The sequence below is a fragment of the Anolis sagrei genome, chromosome 1 (assembly GCF_037176765.1).
Source record: "Anolis sagrei isolate rAnoSag1 chromosome 1, rAnoSag1.mat, whole genome shotgun sequence".
NCBI classification, from domain to species: Eukaryota; Metazoa; Chordata; class Lepidosauria; order Squamata; family Dactyloidae; genus Anolis; species Anolis sagrei.
In genome coordinates, this window is record NC_090021.1 from 289,961,771 (window position 1) to 289,987,556 (window position 25,786).

The following is a 25,786-nucleotide window of genomic DNA, read 5'->3' on the forward strand; positions in this document are numbered from 1 at the left end:
ATGTGAACAGCTTGATTTTTGTGTTTTTAACTAGACTGCATTTATTTTAATTTGAATCCTGATTTGGGGGAAAGGATGACGTGTAAATGAAGTCAACAATAGCTAATAGCTTTCTTTAATAACTTTATAATAATTTTATTTTTATATCTCATCACCATCTCCCTAAAGGGACTTGGGGCGGCTTACATGGGGACCAAGCCCAGCATAAAACAAGAATTACAAAGTAACATACTTAAAACATATAACATAAAACAGTAAAATATACTAAAACAGTAAAATATACTAAAACAATAAACCAAAACAATAAAAACATATTTTAAAACCTCAGTTGACATCGTAACCAGTAGCCGGGAAAAGTGGGCATGTTCAGGATTAATCAGGCAGGGAAAGGCCATTGCGCAACACAAAGCTGTAGGGCTGAGCCAGAAGTAAATTGCTGGAAAATCAAAACCATAAGATAGAATTGGACTGTCCTAATCAGGTGCTAAACCGTTATTCAAGGCATGTAGACCACTAGCTGGAAAAGTGGGCATGTTCAGATTTAACAGGGCGGGGCACAGGCTCGTGCAAATGCAGAAACTGGAGGGCCAGGACAGAAGGAAAGTGCTGGGAAATCAAAACCATAAGTTAGGGATTGGGCACTTCTAATCAGGTGCTAAAAGGCACATTAGAATATTCAAGTTTTCAAATATTTCTAGAAGGTGGCCAGTGTGGGGGCTAATCTTGGGAGAGAGTTCCAGAGCCAGGGGCCACCACTGAGAAGGCTCTCTCTCTCTCTCTCTCGTCCCCACCAACCGCACTTGTGACAGCGGTTGGAGCAAGAGAAAGACCTCCCCAGAAGATCTTAGAGCCCACGCCAATTCATAAAGGGAGATACAATCATGAAGGTAAGCAGGACCTGAATGTTGATCCCGCAGACAACTAGGCACACTCTGTAAGTATATCTGAAGCTTCAAGTTTCAGAAGCTCAATGTGATAAGTGATCAAAATTCAAGAAAATTCAACTTTGTGAATCTTAATCGTGCCATAACTCCACGGGCTAGATCTGATTGTTTGTGCCAGTTGGAATAGACCAGAAGTCTCAATTTTCCAAGTATTTAATTGGTCTACTCTAGCTGGCATTGCGAGTTATATTCAAACCTCTGTAGTTTGTTAGGACTGACTGATATGGCTAATACTCCATTGAAACTTACTGAGCTGATCTCTTTCACAGAACTGCATAAACCTGCCATTTTCTATAAATTTGACAGTGTCTTTTCTTGATATAGTCATGCATGTTTGGACACAACACTAAACAAAAATTTCAGAAAATACTAGATTAGGATATTACCACACGAGGTTCTAAAAACAGGCTCTGTCATTGCAAACCCATCTTGCTTGAGAGCCTGAACCTGCCAGAATAGTAACTCTTGTTGGCACACTAACCCAGACTGTAAGTGTTTCAGAAACCTAAAAGCGCTTTTAGCTTACCGCAGCTTCTGGGGCATGAACTCCTCCCAACCTGGCATTGCCTTCTATGTCCATGCCTTCCCCTTTTAAAGTTTTTTTTCAAGAAGATTTGTGTAAGAGTTCAACATCTTCCAAGATTTGGACTTTTTTTTCTATGCACACTAGGGCAGTTAATTACTTCAATTTTAAAAAATTAAAAGAAAGCAACAGGACAGAAGCAGAAAATTATGGCATTGCAACCAGAGTTCTCAAACTGCTTGCCGAAACTGGAATGGCAAGCAGTTTGGAGACAGAGAAGTGAAGCACTTGAAACTAAAGCTTTCAACAGGCCCATAACCCTAGGTCAGTGCCTTCAAAATTGCTGCAGGAGCACTTTTAGATTATCTTACCACCTCAGCAAACTCTGCACACCAATTCAAAACACTTTCAGGTGTCTAAAAATGGGTTTTCCCCATTTACTGATAAGTACTGCTTCAAAATGAGTTGACAACTGGTTTGGAGTGAGTTTGGTACAATGTTGTGTGATTGCGAGTTCCTCCGTTCATGGCTAGGGAGCTTTAAACACACATAAGAAGCTTCATGCGAGAATCTCCTAAATGTTCCAAACAGTGCACTGATCCATGTAGCCTGGTGCCGTTCTGCCTGGCAAGAGGAGCCAAGAATCTGAGATCTAGAACTATCCAGCAGCATAATATCCATGAATCTGAGGCAAAGATTCTCTAGAGGAGCGGTTCCCAAACTTTTTTGGTCATGGCACCCTTTAGAAGACGTTTATTTTCTGCAGAAACCGAACTATATCCCTGATTTGTTTAGTTAAAATATCACAGAATGATAGAAACATAGAGCTGGAAGGTACACCCAAAGATCATCCAGCTCAACCCTACTCTGCCAGGCCATCTTGCCTCTGCTTTACAAGCCTCCAGAGGAGACTCCACTGAACTCCAATACATTCTAGATCATTTTACACTAAATCAAATATTTCCCACAATTTCTTATATAAAGCCTAGTTTTAGAGTAAATTTTACTCTTGATATTTTATGAATAATCTCCCAGTATAGCAAAGGCCTTTTATCTCAAAAACTGTACAGGAAAGAAAGAAAAGTTCAAAAAAGAAATGTGGAATCAACATGAAAAATCAACTAGGCATGACTCACCCATGTTGTAAAACATTTAAACATGGAGCCAGTAGCTACATACCTGATAGAAATAGTTGTAGCACAAAATAGGTATTATGGAGACTGATAATAAAATAGCTGGCCTCATGTGGTTTTTATTTTTAAATTCATTTTACATTTAATTTTTTTTTCAAAGAACCCCTATAATGCCTTTGTGGAACCAGAGTTTGGGAGATGCAGCTTTGGATCCCTGGTTTATTATTCTGTGTATATATGCTTTCAGATTGCCTGTCAACTTATGGTAACCCCGTGAATTCCATAGTTTTCTTAGGAAAGAAATACTCAGTGGTGGTTTTGTTTATGACGTTACAACCAAGCCACAGCATTTGTTAGTGATATATTTTGATAAATCCTGGCACACACTGTTAACCATCTCAGACATTTTATCTATATAAATAAAAATGTAATGTTCATTTGTGGGATTAACATAACTCACAAACCACTGGACGAATTGACATCAAATTTGGACACAATACACCTATCAGGCCAACAAGTGACCATCCCTCATAAAAACACTGAAAAACACAGCGGAAGAGACTTAAAAAGCGAAAAGAGCAAAAGATGCTACAGCGCATGAGCAAAAACAACTCCCCCTCCCGGCAAACAAAACACACAATAGTATATCCACTCTTCTGGACTACAGCTCCCAGCAGCCCTAGACCAGGCCCTTTAGGAGAGGAGGATGATCCAAAGGCACTGCTTCCAAGCTGCAAGTGTTCTTCTCCTTAGATTTCTTTGAGAGCATCCTAATTCCTGCATATTTCCAATTTCCTATTCTTGGACTGCAACTCCCAGAAACCCTCCAGATAGATAAGATAGATAGATTAGATGGAAACACGTAGATAGGTAGGTAGGTAGATCAATCAGGAGGACTGCTGCGAGTTGCAGTCCAAGAATAGAGAAGGAAGAAAGGAGAGAAAGAGGAAGGGAAAGAAAGGGGGGGAGGGAAGAAGAAGAGAAGGAAGGAAGGAGAGAAAGAAAGAAAGAAAGAAAGAAAGAAAGAAAGAAAGAAAGAAAGAAAGAAGGAGAGAAAGAGGGAGGGAAAGTTGGTCACAGCAACGAGTGGCAGGTACAGATAGTTTTGAATAAAATAAATTGGAAGACATCTACAGTTCTCTCACATGATCCACCTAGAGCAGTGGACCACCAGTGGTTCCCAAGAACTAAAATATGATCCGTAGCCACACCATTACTACATCGTTGCAACGAGGGCAACTGGTCTTGCGAAACACTCTGATAGTGCTGAGGCAACGGGGATGTCGGGAGGGGAGAGGCTGACTATGCACGAAACAAGAGTCCTAACTGCTGCTTCTTCTCCTCCTTCCTTTCCGAGTGGAGCTGTTCCATGTGGCACCTGGAAGCGGGGGCACCTTGGTGTCTTTGTTTTTAGCCCTGACCCGGGGGTTATTTGGGGTGCTGATTCAGAACATTGCATTGGATAGACCACATCAGCTCTAGATTATCAAATATGACAACTACTGGATGGCATATGTTTTGTATCAGAAACTAGAGCTGATGTGATCCACCCAATGCAATTTTCTGAATCAGCACCACAAATAACCAAACCGAATCTAAAGTTGACCAAAAACAGATTTGTAACCCTTTTGGTACTAATGTTGGAGAGTGGTCCCTGGTCAAAGTGGTTCCTGGTCAAATCGTCACTGGTCAAAAAAAGGTTGGGAACCACTGAGCTAGACAAATTTTAAGTCTCAATATCACACAATCCAGAATTACTGTTCCATAGATCACTAGCTTTTTTGCTCTTTGATTATTCTTGATTTCATTCTTGGGTGAAATTATCAGGAAACTGAGGTGTGCACTATGGAGCAAACCATACAAAATACATGTAAGCATGTGGGTATCTGAAGAAGGCCAAGTTTTGATAATATCCGGCAAGAGAAAGGATACATTCTCCTACTCTATTACTATCCCACTTCTGTTTTCTCTCTTTCATAGTAGTTTTGCAATAAAAATACATTTGCACTATATTACAGACATCAATATATAAAATTCTGCAAACAGATTTATTTTTTTTCTTTTAGACAATCCATGTCTTTTCCAATCTTTGTTATATGGCCTAGAGTTGCCAAATTGAAAACTTGAGATAGTCCTTCTACCTTTAATGATCATATAGAAAAGGGAATTTTACCTGGTCATGTTACAAGCAACACCTACTGAAATTCCCTCTTTCACCCAACCATTAATGGCACATTATGACACCAGTTTGGGGGGAGGATCAACAGCAGCAGCAATAATGTCTGAACACGACAAAGGAGGCAAAGGTTTGGAGAAAGGAGGCACCAAGAAGCACAGGAAGGTCCTTCATGGCAACATCCAGGGCATCACCAAGCTCGCCATTCACCGCCTGGCTCGCCGCGGGTGAGTCAAGCACATTTCAGGGCTCACGTACAAGGAAACCCAGGGCATCCTGACAGTCTTTCTGGAGAATGTGATCCACGATGCCATGACTCACACCTAACACATCAAGAATGTATATATCCTCAAGCCCCAGGGCCCCATATCCTCAAGCCCCAGGGCCAGGTCCAACTTACCAGACTACATTGCCTCTTACCAACCTGCCCAATCATTAAGATCTTCTGGAAATACCCTTCTCTCATTGCCATCACTGCCACAAATACAGCTAGCGGCAACGAGAGAAATAGGGCCTTCTCACCAGCCGCCCCGGCCCTTTGGAACTCCCTCCCCATTGAGATTAAAGCTGCCCTTTCCCTGCTATCTTTCAAGAACCACTTGAAGATCTACCTGTACAAGCAAGCTTTGATGAATTGCTAATGACAGCAAGGTCGATTTGCACTGAGCTTAGCGAAATATACTATTTAATTGAGGAGTCTCCACAATAACTGTAATTTCTTTTAAATGTTTTTAATGCTTAATATTTATTTATATCTTACTAGCCGTCCCCTGCCATGCATTGCCATGCATTGCTGCCCAGTCTGTGTATATGTGTTTTGTGGGTGTATATGTGTGTGTGTATATATATGTGTATGTGTGTGTATATGTGTGTTTGCATATATTTGTGTGTGTGTGTGTGTGTGTGGTTTTGCACATGCGTTGTAATTTTTGTTTTTTTGGCTCTTCTGCTGTGTTTTTCAGTGTTTTTATGAGTGATGGTCACTTGTTGGCCTGATAAGTGTATTGTGTCCAAATTTGGTGTCAATTCATCCAGTAGTTTTTTTAGTGATGTTAATCCCACAAACGAACATTACATTTTTATTTATATAGATTTCTGGATGCTATTACGCTTTGTATGATTTTTTTCTTGTATTTTATGTTAAATGTGCTTTGATTTGCATTATATTGCATTGCGAGCCACTTTGGGCCCTATTAGGGAGTAAAGCGGAATATAAATAAAGATTTATTATTACTGTGGTTATTGTTATTATTATTACAGGTGCCCTCATCAGTTTTCCCAACAGCCCTATGTTCAACCTAATTGAAATGATCCTGCCTGAATGAAACTTAAATGACTTTCTGATATTTTGCACCATTTTGAAAAATACCTGCTTGCAGTTGTCTACATGCAGTAAGTTCAAAAAAGACTGGAGGGATGTTGGTGAGAATAATTTCTGGATCACCTAGCTGAGCTCTCTCAATCCCCTACAACCCACTACACATATGCTCAACAACATATACAAATCATTTCTCACAGAGATCTAGCTTGAGGAGTTTTCTATATAAGGGGGAAAATCCACTTTTCTAGCCATGGTCTTGTCCCTTCTGTGGCAACAACCATAAAACAGAACCAAGAGCTAGATTTATAGAATGGGGGGAATAGAACGCATCAAACAGCTGTGAGGACAGAATCAGCCAACTTTGAGTTTATTTTATTTTTATGGGAATTATAGTCCAAAAAATTAAACTTTCCAAGTTTGCAGGATATCAATCAACAAATTGAAACAAAAATGATTGCTTAGGAGACATATCCTTTTCCTGTGTCACTGAAATACTACTTTTTGAGCACTTGAAAATTATTCTTTTCCCTCTCATAGTAAAGGTAAAGGTTTCCCCTTTAAATCTAGTCATGTCTGACTGGGGGTTGGTGCTCATCTCCATTTCTAAGCCGAAGAGCTGGCGTTGTCTGTAGACACCTCCAAGGTCATGTGGCCAGCATGACTGAATGGAGTGTGCTACCTCCCACCAAAGTGGTTCCTATTGATTTACTCACATTTGCATGTTTTCAAATGGCTAGGTTGACAGAAGCTGGGGCTGACAGTGGGAGCTCACCCCACTCCCCAGCTTTGAATCACGGACCTTACAGTCAGCAAGTTCAGCAGCTACAGGTTTAACCCGCTCTGCCACTGGGAGATCCTATTCATACAAACACTAAAGTGGAAGACAAAACACTTGATTCTCCCATGATGAAACATCACCTGTATAACAGATTGATCACATGATATGACCCTAATAATATTAATGGACATTTTCAGCAATGTATTTAGATGGGGCAATACATGGTCCTTGTGTAGCTACATTGGATACATTCACAAGTAAGTGAGTGAATCATTGGTAATAAGTAATTACCAGTATACTATAAACAGCATGGCCACAATGCCAAACAATCTTCGTAAAACAAGTAAAACTAGCTACTGACAATGGTGAGCAAAACTGAACTATCCTTTGACTCCTTGAATAAGCCAAAAATGTGGCTATCTCATTTCTGTCATAAAGCAAAAATAGAAACACAAACTTTTTCTTCGTATAGCCTCTTCTGACACATGGCAAAGGCATGACATTTCTTTGACTAAGAGAGACCCCAGTGGTGCAATGAGTTAAACCACTGAGCTTCTGAACTTGCTGACCGGAAGGTTGGTGGTTCGAATCCGCGGGACAGGGTGAGCTCCTGCTGTTAGCCCCAGCTTCTGCCAACCTAGCAGTTCGAAAACATGCAAATATGAGTAGATCAATAGGTACCACCTTGGCGGAAAGGTAAACAGTGCTGGGTTGTTGTAGGTTTTTTTGGGCTGTATGGCCATGTTCTAGTGGCATTCTCTTCTGACATTTCGCCTGCATCTATGCCAAGCATCCTCAGAGGTCCTAGGAGGTGTCTACGGATAACGCTGGTTCTTCAGCTTAGAAATGGAGATGAGCGCCACCCCCCAGAGCCGGAAGGGGAAGCCTTTACCTTTGTCTGTGTTTTGTTGTTTCTAGTCATTGAATGTTTGCCTTTGTGTTTGTGTATGCTGGAATCTGCTCTGAGTACCCTTGGGGAGATAGGGCGGAATACAAATAAAATTATTATTATTATTATTATTATTATTATTATTATTAGTTTAGTCTACTGGACAATTAGCTGGTATTCTTTACTAATCATAGAATCACAGAATAATAGAGTAGGAAGAGGCCACATGGGCCATCTAGTCCAACCCTCTGCCATGGTAGTCACGTTGTGTGTTTGGGCATTTCATTCATGGTAACTCAAAGAATTTCACAGACGTTCCTTAGGCAATGAATTACATGGACATATCATACATATGTTTTGATTAAATAACTTTGCTATCCACAGTTACAAAAAATAACCGCCTAGCCACTGATAGCATACTGAGATATAAATGGATATCTAATATACAGGAAAAGTCAACAATAACTGAAATTGATTTATGAAAATGTTGCACTCAACTGGATTTTTAAAGGAATCTCACCAGTGGCATTTTTAAGTTTATTAATATGCTCATAACATGCGGTGTTCTCCCGTTCTGAGTCTAAACACTTGAGCAACACAGCTATTAAGTAGATCATTTTATTTACTTTTTCCTATTTTGTTCAATACAGTGTTCTTGAATTATAGTTATATAGTAGGCCATGGCTGCGACTTTCAATTAGTTCAATTGATTAGATGAAAACCAGAATTTGTTCCCATGGTAGCCTCTCTACAATATTTCTTTGTCTGGATCTTTTACAGTTACTAGTTGGTGCAGAGGGGAAAACAAGCAAGAACAAATAGGGACTTTGATGACCAAGGGTTGGTGGGTGGCTGCAGCTGTATGTTTAATAACAGGTATTAACTGGGATACTTATGTTGTTTGTGCTACTAAATGATAAGAAATAGTAGCTGGTTATATAAATTTGCCAGCTAGTTCAGCCATTTGTATTGCATACAATTATGACTATGAGCAGAACTGCAATCTTGAAATGAACTTGATATACAACTGTTCCCTATCACCTATTTCAGTGATTCTCAACCTTCCTCATGCCACGACCCCTTAATAAAGTCCGTCATGTTGTGGTGACCCCCAATCATAAAATTATTTTCGTTGTTACTTCATAACTGTCATTTTTCTATTGATATGAATCATAATGTAAATATCTGATCTGCAAAATGTATTTTCATTCACTGGGCCAGATTTGGCACAAATACCCAAATTTGAATACTGGTGGGATGGGGAAGAGGATTGATTTTGTCATTTGGGAGTTGTAGTTGCTGGGATGTATAGTTCATCTACAATCAAAGAGCCTTCTGAACTCTACCAATGATGGAATTGAACCAAATTTGGCACACAGAACTTCCATGACCAACAGAAAATACTGGAAGGGTTTGGTGGGCATTGACCTTGATTTTTGAAGTTCTAGTTCACCTACATCCAGAGAGCACTGTGGATTCAAACCATGATGGATCTGGACAAAACTTGGCACAAATCCTCAATATGCCCAAATGTGGTGGAGTTTGGGGGAAATAGACCTTGACATTTGGGTGTTATTTGTTGTTGTTCATCCGTTCAGTCGTTTCCGACTCTTCATGACCTCATGGACCAGCCCATGCCAGAGCTCCCTGTTGGTCGTCACCACCCCCAGCTCCTTCAAGGTCAATCCAGTCACTTCGAGGATACCATCCATCCATCTTGCCCTTGGTCGGCCCCTCTTCCTTTTTCCTTCCTTTTTCCCCAGCATAATTGTCTTCTCTAAGCTTTCCTTTCTTCTCATGATGTGGCCAAAGTACTTCATCTTGGCCTCTACTGTCCTTCTCTCAAATTAGCAGTCGGACTTTATTTCCTGAAGTATGGACTGGTTGGATCTTTTCACAGTCCAAGGCACTCTCAGACTTTCCTCCAACACCACAGTTCAAAAGCACCTATCTTCCTTCACTCAGCCTTCCCTATGGTCCAGCTCTCACATCCGTATGTGACTATGGGGAATACCATTGCTTTAACTATGTGAATATTCGTTGGGTTTTGTAGTTGCTGGGATTTACAGTTCACCTACAATCAAAGAGCATTCTGAACCAACGATGAAATTGGACCAAACTTCCCACACAGGACCCCCATGACTAGCAGAAAATACTGTGTTTTCCGATAGTCTTTGGTGACCTCTCTGACACCCCATCGTGACCCCCCCCAGGGGTCCCGACCCCCAGGTTGAGAAATGCTGATCTATTTCTATTAAAGATCCATATAGTGAAACTTTGAGTAAATAAAAAAGGTCATGACCTGATGAGGGAACGAATCAGTTATTTCGGTCTCTTGTCCCAAGACTGGCTCCTCCAGGCACCACATATATTAAACTATTTAACTTTTTAGTCAACAAGAAAAAAATGTAAGAAAACAGGGATGCCAGAGGCACAAATACAGCTGAAATGTTTGATTCTACAGGAAGAGCTACATAGAATTTGAATTCTTCATGCCGATTTATAATGCATCATATCTCATACCATGTTGTAGAGCAGCAGGTCTCAAACTTCAGTACTTTTGGCAATTTGGGAGTTCAAATCCCAGAGGCCCTGTCTATCTTAATCCAGTGGCCAGAAAACTGGGACACAGACAGTCCAAAAGATCTGGAAAACCAAAGGCTAAGAACTACTACTGTAGAGTACAGTTCTTGAATGAAGGGTGGTCAAGAAAAAGCATGGAAGTGCCCTATGAATCTCAAATTAATTTCCCTTGGTCCAAACAACAGAATCATGGGCACCTGAATGTATGGCATAACCCTAGTAAGCACTGAAGTGCTCCAAGAAAGCATGATGAAATCACAAACACAAATCAAGGATGAGAATTCCCTGGCACCATCTCCCAATGGCAGCAATTCCAACAGTGGGACAACTTTACTGGGAAAGACTTCTTCTAGATAAAAACATAATCCGATCTCGTAGTCCACTTGTTTGATAATCCTATGTCTGTTACACTGCCTTTTCAAACGCCTGCTCAAATAGCCAGGTTTTGACTTCTTTTCGGAAAGTCAAAAGGGAGGGGGCTGATGTAATGTCCCTGGGAAGGGCGTTCCATAGCCGAGGGGCCACCACTGAGAAGGCCCTGTCTCTCGTCCCTCCCAAACATATTTGTGACACAGACTGAGTTGAGAGCAGAGCCTCCCCAGACGATCTTAATGTCCTAGATAGTTCATAAGGGGAGATGCATTTGGACAAGTAAGTTGGGCCAAAACCGTTTAGGGCTTTAAGTTAAGCCGAAAAAATGGCTAAAAAACTAAGCTTATACTTCAGTATATAGGGTATCTGTAGAGCTGTATCTGCAAGTAGAGCTGATATAAATCCCCAACTGAAATGTTGGAGGACGGGGATAACTCCAGTGTTGATTAGATCACTGTTTCTTGGGCTATTTGATGTGGAAGATTATTTGGAGTATGCCATGGACCTGCACCTATTACCTATAACTGTTTTTATCTTTCTCATAAATTCACCAGGGACTGGAAACCAATGGTCCAAGGATCACAGAGTAACACTGGACTAGACATCCAATGGGCTACATTAGAATTCTTAAACCTACAACTTATATAGGTGGAATATCAGACACTTGCCAATGGGTTTTTCTAGGTTCTACCTTTCTTAAAGTAGAACGATGTATATGTTATTATAAAACATCAAGGTTCGTTCAGAGTAGCATCTGTTAAATGTTTTCTCTAAAGAATTACAATTCTGTGTAAAGAATAGAAGAATCATAGTAAAGGTTTTCCCTGATATTAAGTCCAGTCGTGTCCAACTCTGGGGGTTGGTGCTCATCTCCATTTCTAAGCCGAAGAGCCGATGTTGTCTGTAGACAACCCCAAGGTCACGTGGAACCTATTGATCTACTCACATTTGCACGTTTTGGAACTGCTAGGTTGGCAGAAGCTGGGGCTAACAGCAGGAGCTCACTCCGCTACCCGCATCTAAACCGGTGACCTTTCAGTCAGCAAGTTCAGCAGCTCAGCGGTTTAACCCACTGCAGGCTCCTAAGAGTCATAATGAAGTCAATATCCCATGTTGACAAGAGCACATTTAGAAACTTCTAAATGTTTACTAGTTTTAAATAGAAACAGACTGCTTTGGGAGTGTGAGTTACATCAGCCTTAACCAGTGAGAAATGACAGGAGTGGCAATCCTTCATTATCTGGAGGGCCAACATTTCCCACCCTGACACAGTAGGTGTCATGTCTCCTGGAAGGACAAAAACTAGAGAAATGAAAGTAAAATGAAGACTGTGCATGAGAACTGGGCTCTCAATTTAATCTGTGGCTAATTCTTCCAGTGTCACAGTTACCACATGCAGTCACAGCATATGGCAAGTCAGACTGCCAGTAATTATTTCTTATTTAAATGGCATGCATCACTTGCAAAACTTCACCAGAATGCATTCTACAGCATGAGAAGTCAACAGTAAAATCGACCCATTATAGAAGTAAGTCTAAAGTTTGGTTATAAAGTCAAAAAGCAAGGGAAAGAAAAGGAACAATTGATGCCCACAGAGAAATGAGAAAGTTCATCACACTATCACTTTACACTTGCAGCAGTAATAGATCAAGTGAAGTCATATTTTGCACCAGTAATGAATGGATCAGATGACACCACTCTGATGGCCGAAAGCGAGGAGGAGCTGAGGAGCCTTCTAATCAAGGTGAAAGAAGAAAGCGCAAAAGCCGGGTTGCAGCTAAACGTCAAAAAAACTAAGATTATGGCAACAAGAATGATTGACAACTGGAAAATAGAGGGAGAAACCGTGGAGGCCGTGACAGACTTTGTATTTCTAGGTGCAAAGATTACTGCAGATGCAGACTGTAGCCAGGAAATCAGAAGACGCTTACTTCTTGGGAGGAGAGCAATGTCCAATCTCGATAAAATAGTAAAGAGTAGAGACATCAGACTGGCAACAAAGATCCGCCTAGTCAAAGCCATGGTATTCCCTGTAGTAACCTACGGATGTGAGAGCTGGACCTTAGGGAAGGCTGAGCGAAGGAAGATCGATGCTTTTGAGCTGTGGTGTTGGAGGAAAGTTCTGAGAGTGCCTTGGACTGCGAGAAGATCCAACCAGTCCATCCTCCAGGAAATAAAGCCCGACTGCTCACTGGAGGGAAAGATACTAGAGACAAAGTTGAAGTACTTTGGTCACATCATGAGGAGACAGGAAAGCCTAGAGAAGACAATAATGCTGGGGAAAGTGGAAGGCAAAAGGAAGAGGGGCCGACCAAGGGCAAGATGGATGGATGGCATCCTTGAAGTGACTGGACTGACCTTGAGGGAGCTGGGGGTGGTAACGGCCGACAGGGAGCTCTGGCGTGGGCTGGTCCATGAGGTCACGAAGAGTCGGAGACGACTGAACGAATGAACAACAACAAATGAATGGATACGGAAGAAAAGTCCAAGTATCTTTAGAAAATAAGAAGCAGCACAGTTGTCCATCCCAGACAAAATTACTGAGTTTGCACATTACACAGAGATCATTTAGAATTGCTGTGATGCTTTTAAGAGGCCACAGACATGGAGAGTCAGTGGCCAAATCCACAGGGCAAGTGGATTCAACTATGTTTTCACACTGGTCTTCCAGGTGTTTTGGACTTCAGCTCTCATAATCCCTAATCATTGGTCAAAGCAGATGAGACTTCTGGGAACTGCAGTTCAAAACACCCAGAGGATTAAAGTTTGGGCATCACAGCTTTAGAACATGATAAAAATATCTCAAAAATATAGGGAAATCTATGCATTTCTCTTTTATAGATGCATATCATCATCCAAGAGGAATTTTGGCACTGAAAGGCCTGTTAAATAATAATAATAATAATAATAATAATAATTATTATTATTATTATTATTATTATTATTATTTACGACATTTATTGGCGCCCTTCTCACCCTGAAGGGGACTCAGAGCAGCTTACAAGATACATATACATACAATATATTATATTATTAGCACAGTACAATATCAGTATTATATATTGCTATATTGTACTATACCATTATATTGTGATATTATTAGTTATATTAAATGTAATATAAAATATATAATTATAATATTGTATGATTATTAGTAATATTATATGTAATATAAAATATATAATTATAATATTGTATTATTAGTAGTAGTTTTATATTGTATTACATTATAATATAAATATTATATGTATACACAATATATTATATTAAATTATATTATTAGTAAAGCACAGCTTTACTATATTATAATACTATAGTCTTTCTTCGTACAGATTACTGCATCCCTTCAACTGAAATGCTGAATGTGAGTTTGTGATAAATATTTAAGCATATCCATTTGAAGATAAAACTGTTTTCCTCAGATTTTTCCCCTCTCCTTTTCAAGGCTGCTAAAAAATGTTTGGCTGGGTCAACGTAGTACCCAAAAGGAAACTGACTTTGGGTCTTGAACCTTGTCAACAGACTGCAATACGGGTGGGTGGAAGGCAGTCCACCTCTCTAGACCTCGCAGTGACTCAAACATGATTAATGCGTCACACTCTCTTGAAAGAGACTCAAACAGACTCTCCACTTAAAATAGCCCATACTTTCATGAGGCTTTTAAACTTGGCAAAACCTTGCCGTTCCAATCCATCTGGGCCCTATCCTCATTTACTTCCACCACGTAAGGAACTATGGAGTCAGAGCCGAAGAATGTGAGCCTGGAATTCCTCATCTAAGCATTCCACTTCAAGTCACTACAAAGCATGAATGGTCCACTGTCTCGACTGAAGAGGGCATTTCACTCAATGGTGGAGCAATGGGTTAAACCAGGCACAGGCAAACTACTGGCTGTTAGGAATTGTGGGAGTTGAAGTCCAAAACACCTGAAGGGCCCAAGTTTGTCCGTGCCTGGGTTAAATCCTTGTGTCGGCAGGACTGCTGACCAAAAGATTGGTGGTTCAAATTTGAGGAGAGGAATGAACTCCCGCCTGTCAGCTCCACATTCTCATGCAGGGACATGGGAGAAGCCTCCCACAGGATGGTAAAACATCCGGGCATCCCCTAGGCAACGTCCTTGCAGAGAGCCAATTTTCTCACACCAGAAGCAACTTGCAGTTTCTCAACTACACTGTTCAAACCAAGGCTATTGGTACAATCAACAAGGATATCCCTACTTATTATTGTCCTCACAATATGGGGACAAAAATTCAAACACATATCCTGTTCTATTAATGCATGAATGATGGGATCCCCAAAACAAGGCCTTCTCTCCTGCAGCACCCAGCTGTTTAAACACAGTAATCGAGTTCCAGGACCACACGTGAAAAGTGAAAATCCGCAAAGTAGGGGCGCTATATTTATTTTAATATTTATACATTATTTTAGTAGTTATACACTGTTTTAAGACTTTATTAACTCTCCTCACACACGTATACAGTACATAACCTTCCTTGAACGTGTTGTTCATGTAATCCTAATAAATATTTAGCTTTTAGTATTTTATCCTGTACATGCGGCCCACTCACTGTTACTGTGATTGTGAAGGATATTATTGTAATTTTATATTGCTTACTGTATTTTTATGTTTTATGTATTTTATTATGCTGTTGTTTTGTGTTTTGATTTTATTTTATTGTGTTGTTGGGCTTGGTGTCATGTAAGCCGCCCCGAGTTCCCGTTGGGGAGATGGTGGCGGGGTATAAATAAAGATTATTATTATTATTATTATTATTATTATTATTTGAAACACAACAAGATGAGTCCATAGCAAACACTCTGCTGGCTGTTGAATTGGATCACACGTTGGACACTTAACAAGTGTCAAGGATTATGTGATGTCTTAAGAGGAGCCTGAAAACGTGGTTGTTCCAGTGTGCCTTCCCAGAATAAGGAACCCTAAACAACATGTCCCTAATCGCACTTTACTAATGATCTAGGATTGTCTGCTCACTCCATTTCTCTCCAAATACCCATCCTAGTCATATGTCACCTTGTCATGCCCAGTATTTTAAATTTTAAATTATTACATTTGGCCCTGCCATAGGTTTTTAATGCGTCATGGTGTTACTGTTATCGAAAGCCTTCGACAATACATTGTTACTGTTATTGTTTATTGCTTTGTTTATGAGTTATTTATTGTCTGTATTGCTGTGTTGTTTTATTGATGTATTTGGGCTCTGCCTCTTGTAAGCCGCACCGAGTCCTCCGGGAGATGGTAGCGGGTTTAAATAAAGGATTATTATTATTATTATTATTATTATTATTATTATGTATCAGCGAATAATGCGTGCAGATCCCAGTAGGGTGACCTTCTGCAGCTGGCAGATGGTAATTTTGTCAGCCCCGATTGTGTTTAAGTGCAGGCCAAGGTCTTTAGGCACTGCACCCAATGTGCCGATCACCACTGGGACCACTTTTACTGACTTGTGCCACAGTCTTTGCAGTTCGATCTTTAAATCCTCATATCATGTCAGCTTTTCCAGTTGTTTCTCTGCGATCCTTATTATCATTATCATCATCATCATCATCATCCTTGGCCCCGGATTTACCCGCAGAGGCAGCCTCTCCATACAGACAGATGCTCTGAAATCCATAGCCCTTCTGAAATTTATCAAACCAGCCCTTGCAGACAGTGAATTTGCCTGACTTGGTGTGAGAACCAGTTGATGTTGATGGCCGAGTACCGCAAAAACCCATAAAACACTGAAAATACCGCAATAAATATTTTACATTAATATTTATTGAAAAACCACAAAACAGCAAGTCCGCAAAAAGCGAACCGCGAAGTAGCAAGGGATTACTATATAGAAACCTGCATGACCTCCTCCTTCAGAGAAGCCACATTTCCATTAAGAACAATCACAATGCTGTTAGCAACCATGAATATTCATTAATGGAATGGAAAGAGTATGATATAAAACTTTTTAAATAAATGAAAGTGTTGCTTTCCCTTATCTTTGAAGAATATTATTATACGGAGAAGAAATCAAGGATGAGGTCTATTACACACAGGATGCTATCCATAAAAATCTCTTCAGACCTCACTTCCCATGAATGATTTATACACCTGATGAACATGAACACGAAAAGCACCAGTAACATTTTTTCTAGCAAAGGGGCTGGGGTTGTTTACATTTCCAGTGCTGAATCCTGAAAACAGGAAGGAAATGCACACACAAGTATGAATGTGCCTATGAGCTTTCCACAAGTGCACTCTAATGCCACAGAAACACAATTAACTCATATGATAAGAAAGAAATGTTCTGCATAATCATACATTGGGGAGTCCATTTGCCAAAGCTAGCAAATGGACAAAGATGCTGCACACCTTTGAGTACAGGTCTAAAATATTACAAAAACATTCAAAATCTCAAAGTCATGGAATCATAGAGTTAAAACTGAGACCTCATGGGCCATCCAGTCCCACCTCCTGCCAATAAGCAGGAAAATGGCATTCAAAGCACCCCCGACAGATGTCCATCCCACCTCTGTTTAAAAACCTCCAAAGAAGGCATCTCCAACACATATAATACAATAAATACAGCTTGACATTGACATCATAATACTAAATTCAACCTTGTAGGAAGCTGGTATTTGACAGCTAGTTGAGAAAACAGTTCTGTCAACTTTCCACATTCTTTACTGGGCAGACACAGTTAATCCTCTTTACCCTATCATCAGTACTCCAAACAAACAATATCTGTTATTTTCCTTTCCATCTGACAGGCACTCGTGGCCAGTGTCACTTCTCTGTCCAATAAATAAGGTACTAAATGTCTAATCCTAGAAAATTGCTGAGTTATCAGCATTAACACTCCCCTACAATGACCTGATCTGAAGGTAGAGATTTGTCAAGCACCTTTCAGTACCAAAGTTGGTCACTATTATGAACCTTGACTAGCAAAGATCCAAAACAGTGGGGAAAGGGGTTGTATATCCCAGGCCTGGGCAAACTTTGGCCCTTCAGGTGTTTTGGACTTCAACACCCACAATTCCTAACAGCCGACAGGCTGTTATGAATTGTGGGAGTTGAAGACCAAAACACCTGAAGAGCCAAAGTTTGCCCAGGCCTGGGATATCCAGTTACAAATGCTGGGTGGCTAAAAGTCCGAAAATGGAACTTGACTCAAATATAGTAAAAGTGTCCCCTTGACATTAAGTCTAGTCAAGTCTGACTCTGAGGGGTGGTGCTCATCTCCATTTCTAAGCCAAAGAGCTGGTATTGTCCATAGACACCTCCAAGGTCATGTAACTGGCATGACTGCATGGAGCACTGTTACCTTCCCGTCAAAGCAGTACCTATTGATCTACTCACATTTGCATGTTTTCGTACTGCTAGGCTGATAGAAGCTGGGGCTAGCAAAAGGAGCTCACCCCGTCCCACAGATTCACACCACCGACCTTCCAGTCAGCAAATTCTGTGGCTTAGCAGTTTAACCCGCTGCGCCACCGTGGCCCGAGTCAAATATATATGATGTTAAATAGAAACTCTGACAAAATCCAGTGATAAAGAAAATCCAATGAAATCCTGGAGAAATCTTTTCTGACTGTGATGCTCGAGATGTTTTTTAAATGCCTGATACTTCAAGTGTCCTCCAAAGTCCGACCAAATCTTCCCAAGAACATTTAAAATTGTCCCCTCTCCTTTAATCAGGACTCTGGTTTTTGCAATCCACTCCACAGATCGAGTATCCTACAACACCCTATCAGTCAGCATTTCTCAACCTGGTGGTCGGGACCCCGGGGGGGGGGGGGGGTCACGAGGGGATGTCAGAGGGGTTGCCAAAGACCATCAGAAAACACAGTATTTTCTGTTGGTCATGGGGGTTCTGCGTGGGAAGTTTGTCCCAATTCAATTGTTGGTGGGGTTCAAAATGCTTTCTGATTTTAGGTGAACTATAAACCCCAGCAACTACAACTCCCAAATGTCAAAGTTTATTTTCCCCAAACTCCACATTTGGGCACATCAAGTATCTGTGCAAAGTTATTTATTTATTTATTTAAAACGTTTATATTTTGCCCTTCTCACCCCAAAGGGACTCAGGGTGGAGCACAGCATATATGCGGCAAACATTCAATGCCGGGACACAAATTCACATACAATACATAAACATTAAAAAACATTTATCAAAATATTAAAATGCACCATTTAAAACCATCCTAGTCATTAGGTTCAGATCTATCATTGTTTGAGTCCACAGTGCTCTCTGGTGAACTATAACTCCAAAACTCAAGGTCAATGCTCATCAAACCCTTCCAGTATTTTCTGTTGGTCATGGGAGTTCTGTGTGCCAAGTCTGGTTCAATTCCATCGTTGGTGGAATTCAGAATGCTCTTTGATTATAGGTGAACTATAAATCCCAGCAACTACAACTCCCAAATGACAAAATCTATTCCCCCCCCCCCCCCGACCCCGCCAGCATTCAAATTTGGGCTTATTGGGTATTTGCGCCAAATTTGGTCCAGTGAATGAAAATACAACCTGCAGATCAGATATTTAGCAAAATTACAGTTACGAAGTCGCAATGAAAATAATTTTACGGTTGGGGGTCACCACAACATGAGGAACTGTATTAAGGGGTTGCGGCATTAGGGAGGTTGATAAACACTGCTATAAGTAAAAGGCAATGAATGACTTGTTTAGCATGAACTCAAGTAAACCCAGGGCTCAAATAACAAGCTAAACCATGGATTTATTCAAAAACCTTGAACAAGAACTCTGCTTGCACTTGTTACGCACAAGGACTAGGGATTGTTCTCAAGAATTATGAAAAGCACAAGTAATAAAAACAATGGTAGATGCCTTCAGGATTCCTCAGGATACAAAATTTAAATAAGTAAGTGGTATGATAGAGTTAGAAATAAGTAGCAGCAATCAACATATAATTGATCGGTCTCGTGAATATTATTAGAGCCTGCTCTTTTCAGAACAATCCAGACATAAACAAGAGCAGGTGATCTCCTAGAAGTTACTTCCACACAACAGAAAACAACACATATTCAGCTTGTAGTCTTCATACTCTCTACAGCAGGGGTCCTCAAACTAAGGCCCGTGGGCCAGATACGGCCCTCCAAGGCCATTTACCTGGCCTTCGCTCAGGGTCAACCTAAGTCTGAAATGACTTGAAAGCACACAACAAACAACAACAATCCTATCTCATCAGCCAAAAGCAGGCCCACACTTCGCATTGAAATACTTATAAACTTATATCTGTTAAAATTGTTCTTTATTTTAATTATTGTATTGTTTTTAAGTGTTTTTGCACTACAAATATGATAAGTGCAGTGTGCATAAGAATTCATTCATGTTTTTTTCAAATTATAATCTGGCCCTCCAACAATTTGAGGGACTGTGACCTGGCCCTCTGTTTAAAAAGTTTGAGGACCCCTGCTCTACAGGCAGAAAGACGTGGAAATGGGCAAGCAGACATTAGCAGAACACCAGCATTAACCTCATTAACACATCTCTCAACAACAACAACAAAACTTTATTTGCATCCCGTCCCATCTCCCCTTTGGGGACTCAGGGCGGCTCACAACAAAAAATGGCAGCCTTCAATGTCAAAAGTGCATAACGAATACACCAAATAATTAATACGAAACAGGTAAACAAGGTAAACAATAACAAATCAGGCTTCCTGTGGCTGCATTCTGCTTGGCCTCAACACATGCACATGAACACGTACCACATACACGTTTGCGCACGTACAGTCCCTCTCTGGTTCACAGTCGCTCCTCCACAAACTGCATGACATACTAAATTAGCAATGAGTTGTTGCAAGTTTTCCAGGCTGTATGGCCATTTTCCAGAAGCATTCTCTCCTGACGTTTCACCTGCCTCTATGGCAGGCATCCTCAGAGAACCTCACAACCAGACAAGAATTCCAAACAAGAATCAATCAGGGCCAGCTAACATCTTATAGAATCATAGAATCATAGAATCAAAGAGTTGGAAGAGACCTCATGGGCCATCCAGTCCAACCCCCTGCCAAGAAGCAGGAATATTGCATTCAAATCACCCCTGACAAATGGCCATCCAGCCTCTGCTTAAAAGCTTCCAAAGAAGGAGCCTCCACCACACTCCGGAGCAGAGAGTTCCACTGCTGAACGGCTCTCACAGTCAGGAAGTTCTTCCTAATGTTCAGATGGAATCTCCTCTCTTGTAGTTTGAAGCCATTGTTCTGCGTCCTAGTCTCCAAGGAAGCAGAAAACAAGCTTGCTCCCTCCTCCCTGTGGCTTCCTCTCACATATTTATACATGGCTATCATATCTTCCAACAAAGGATTCCCTCAGGCAGCAACCAGCCAGGCCTTGAAACTGCAAGCCATTAAATGCTAATCAGGTTGGCCAATTGCAACATTCACACTTGCCTCAAGCAGACAAGAGTTCTTTCCTCCACCCTGGACATTCCATAGATATATAAACCTCACTTTCCAACAGATCCCTCAACCTCTGAGGATGCCTGCCATAGATGCAGGTGACACGTCAGGAGGGAATGCTTCTGGAACATGGCCATACAGTTCGGAAAACTCACAACAGCCCAGTGATTCCGGCCATGAAAGCCTTTGACAATACATTAAATTAGCAATAACTAATTAAGTTACATCCTAACATCTAAGTTGTTTCCAACTTTTAGTCTATACAAACAAACAGAACGCCTTGCGTTCAACATCACTGTTTGCAAAAATGTATGGCTGTTATCGCGGAGTTGCTGACTTATGAGCAAAATAAGAATATGTTTTTTTAATGTATACATCATTGCACAATTTGACGAAACATCTGTTTAACCAGCCACAGCCCTTCATTTCGATCAGAATAATTGATTAATTCCTAATACATTTACCAAGCACTGTACTTTCGTAGAATGAACACAACCTCCCCAAATAAGTTTCACGTGCGTGGCTTCCTGAGCTCGGCGAGCACGTGTGAAAAGACAAGACGTGTAATTTGACACCTGGTTTTGAAAATGACAGCGCATCACCTTGTTGAATACAGCTGTCAGCCGTATTTCAACCCTCCCACTGGATGCAGGTTTGTCACCTGGAAAGAGATACGTTCCGGCCAAATTACATGGCGAGTCCTCAACACATTCTGAAATGTGCTGCCTGTGTGTTTGAAGTCTCACCTCTATTACCCAGATGGAAAGGATATTTTGGGGGGAAGCGCTTCTAGCAAGGTCGATTTTCATTCAAAGCACCCTCTCATGAAACTTGCCCTGGATGTGGAGGGGACTGGTGGAGGGGACTGGACTCTTCCCCTTCAAAACAGTAGCCATATGCAACAGGGCCGATATCTTCTGCACCAGCTGGACAGTCTCAGAGAGCAAACTTGGGCCCTCCCTCCGGGTGTTTTGGACTTCAACTCCCACCATTCCTAACAGCCTCAGGTGTCTTCCTTTCCCCCCTCCACCGCTTAAGCGGCGGAGGGGGGAAAGGAAGACACCTAAGGCTGTTAGGAATGATGGGAGTTGAAGTTCAAAACACCCAGAGGGAGGGCCCAAGTTTGCTCATACCTATCTATGTGAATCTTCATAACGATTTCTAAATACGAGCATGATTCTGTGGCTTTCTGTCATGTCAACAATTATATTGAGCCATTAACATGCCCGGAAGCCTTGTTCTCTCTACAGACAATCCACCAGGATTCGTTTCCCAGCAGGTCTTTTCCAAGAAAACACAGGAAAGAGGAATAACCTCTATGAGGAATTGTGTTTTTGAAAAAGTTTTCCAGGCTCAGACCCTCCTTTTTCTAGGGACTGTTTACAACCCCTTCCTTGCTTCCAAGAGACTACTAACCAGGAGATCGGAAAGTGTTTCTGAAGGGGGTCTTTTGTCCTTGAGGGCCCTGGGCATCTGTCTCCGTGTCTGGGTTGTACAAAAATGAGGAGGCAGCGTATTCCGAAGTGGGGAAGGGGACCAGAAAGGGGAAAGGGGTGTCTTAGGAAGGAAAGAAGGGATGGAGGAAGGTTGGAAGGAAAGAAGGAAGGAAGGTAGATAAGAAACAAAGAAGGAAGGAAAGGAGGAAGGAAGGAAGGAAGGAAGGAAGGAAGGAAGGAAGGAAGGGATGGAAGGAAGGAAAGAAGGAAGGAAGGAAGGAAGGAAGGAAAGAAGGATGGAAGGAAAGAAGGAAAGAAAGAAAGAAAGAAAGAAAGAAGGGAGGGAGGAAAGAAGGAAAGGAGGGAGGAAGGAAAGAAGGGAGGGAGGGAGGGATGGGGAAGATGGAAGGAAAGAAGGAAGGAAGGAAGGAAAGAAAAAATCAAGAAGAAAGGATGGAAGGAAAGAAGGAAGGAAATAAAGAAGGAAGGAAAGATGGGAGGAAGGGAGGAAGGAAGGAAGGAAGGAAGGAAGGAAGGAAAGAAAGAAAGAAAGAAAGAAGGGAGGAAGGAAGGAAGGGATGGGGAAGATGGAAGGAAAGAAGAAAGGAAAGAAAGCAAGAAATCAAGATGAAAGGATGGAAGGAAAGAAGGACAGATGGAAAGAAAGAATGAAAGAAAGAGAGAAGGAAGGCAGGAAGGAAGGAAAGAAGGAAGGAAGGGTGGAAAAAAGAAGGAAGAAAACATGGAAAAAAGGAAGGAAAGAAGGGAGGGCGGGAAGAAGGAAAAGGAAGGGAAGAGAAGGAAGGAAGCAGCCTGGAAGGGAAACACAAAACCACCCTTCTCTTGGGCTCCTGGCTTCTGCTTGGAGCTTTTGCCAGAGTTCTTCCTCCCACCCTGGACTTTCCACAGATATATAAAACCCAATTTTCCTAGTTTCCAACAGACCTCACAACCTCTGAAGATGCCTGCCACAGATGCAGGCGAAACATCAGGAGATAATGCTTCTGGAACATGGAAAACACACAGCAACCCAGCCATGAAAGCCTTCCACAACACTTTGCCAGTGGGTTTCTAAGGTGGGGTTTGGGAGCTGCTGCTGCTGCCAAAGTTAATGGTTTTCCTAGTCGTTACATAACTCCAGACCGAGAACTAATCCCAGGAAGGCCGAGGGGCCCTGGACATGGAAGGGGACTGGGCTCTTCCCCTTCAAAACAGGAGCCATGTGCAATGTGGGCCGTATCTTGTTTTGCACCAGATGGACAGTCTCAGGGAGGAAACTTGGGCCCTGCAGGTGTTTTGGACTTCAACTCCCACCATTCCTAACAGCCTCAGGCCCCTTCCTTTTCCCCCTCCGCCGCTTAAGCTTAAGTCCAAAACACCTAGAGGGGAGGCCCAAGTTTGCCCATACCTGATTCTCCGGCTTTCTAAGGGGCCACGGGAGACAGAGCCCGGTGGCCCACCTGCCAAGGAAAGACAGGGAAGGAAGGAGCCGCCCACGCCGCCGCCCCACGCGAGGGCCCTTCTTCAGCCCAGGGAAAAGGGGGGAGAGAAAAAGGGATGGAAGGAAAGGCAGAAGGGAGGAAAGAGAGGGATCATGGCCGACTACGACGAGGGGGAAACCCCCGACGACGCCAGGGAAAGGGAAAGGCAACCGGGAAGGAGAGGGAGGGGAGGGAAGGAGAGGGAGGGGAGGGTCCTTCTCTTTCCTCGGCGGGGACACGCGGCCAAGGAAGGAAGGAAGCCCCCACGCCTCGCTCTTCCATACCAATACCAGCCCCAGCCGGATCGAGGTGGAAAGTTCCCGAGGAGGCCACCCACCCGATGGGAGCTCGGAAGGAAGGAAAGGCGTCCCGCGAGAGCCGCGCCCCCTCCGCTCCTTCACGCGCGACATCCCCGCGCGGGTGCCTGGCTGGCTGGCTGGGTGGGTGAACCTCCCCGCCGCATGCAAGCCCACCCACCCACCCACCCTCCCTCCCGTATACATCCTCCTTGGCTAGTGGCGGCGAAGGCACCTGTTCCCATCGCTTGCCTTCCTTGATTCCTTCCCGCAACTTCCTCGACGCCCAGGGTGGAGCCCCACCGCCTGCTTACCGAGGGTGCCTGCTCCCGCTCCTCTCCTCCTCCTCCTGCTCCTCCTTCCAGGGGGCTGTGCGGGCCCCACGCAGGGCAGAGCCAGGAGGCCCCGGCCGGGCTGCAATCCGGCGGCAGGGACGCCGCGGCGGGGCGCCTGAATCCCGGGATCCACGCTGCTGCGTCAGCGCCGCCGCTGCTCCTTCTCCTCCTTCTCCTCGGCCCTCCCTCCGCGTCGTCGCCACCGGGATGGGGACTGAGGCGCGCCCCCTTCTGGGGCCCGCGCGGCGAAGGCCGGAGGGGGCGGCAGCAGAGGAGAGACACGGCTTAGACTCCGGAGGACGGATCCGGATGGCGCTCTCCTCTCCCACGATGAGCTCCCACCGACGATGACGAGGAGCAACCAAGTCCCCGAAAGCGGCGGTAGCAGCAGCAGCAGGAGCAGCAGCAGAAGCGGCGGCCCCGCGCCCCTGCTCGGCTCTTGGTCCGTCCTCCCTTCCTGCTTCCTCGTCGGCAGCCAATCAGGGGCCTCCCCACCGCCGTCCGCTCGGCCGCGCCGCCCAATCGCCGCGCGCCTGGCCCGCCCCCGCCAGCCAATCGCCGCCACAGCAGCCAGGTCCCGGCGCAGGCCAGTCGAGCCAGCCAGGAGGCATCCAGCAAGAGGAGGAGGAGGAGGAGGAGGAGGAGGAGGCATCGAGGCACGGACACCCTCCACCCGCTGCCCCGCCCCCTCCCCTCCCCTCGGGAGCCCTCCTCAATCGCCCTCTCTCCGCTTTGCATGCTGCAGGGGGAGGGGCTGCTGCTACTGCTGATGCCCCAGCCCTGAGTGCCTGCCCTCGTGCTCGCGCACCCGCCACGCGGCTCCATCACCGGCTCCCTTTCCCGCGTGGGAGGGGGAAGGAGAAGTTTCTTGCGCTCCCTCCTCCCCACCCCTTCTCCTCCTCCTCCACCACGATCCCCTCCCTTTGTTGTATCCCCCGCTCCCCCGGATCCAGGTCCACTCTTGCATCTCTCTACACCAGGCTAACATGGGCCCTCCAGGTGTTTTGGACTTCAACTCCCACCATTCCTAACAGCCTCAGGCCTCGCAATCTCTGAGGATGCTTGCCACGGATGCAGGCGAAACGTCAGGAGAGAATG

At 43.3% G+C, this 25,786-nt stretch overlaps 1 protein-coding gene across 2 annotated transcripts in view; it reads right to left on the bottom strand.

Annotated features, from left to right (window-relative positions):
• The window catches only part of BAHD1 (bromo adjacent homology domain containing 1), a 118,626-nt gene extending 93,471 nt beyond the window's left edge, over window positions 1-25,155 (bottom strand). Inside the window, exon 1 of one of the 2 annotated variants that reach the window (XM_060760363.2) lies at window positions 24,668-25,155. Coding sequence is in view for 1 of the 2 variants with exons in the window: in XM_067462848.1 (XP_067318949.1) it covers window positions 24,589-24,598 (10 nt within the window). In the remaining variant the exon portion in view is untranslated. Of the gene's footprint in view, window positions 1-24,588; window positions 24,638-24,667 lie in introns of those variants that run through there. The other variant, XM_067462848.1, reaches the window with a different exon arrangement.
• Between the last annotated feature and the right edge of the window lie 631 nt (window positions 25,156-25,786).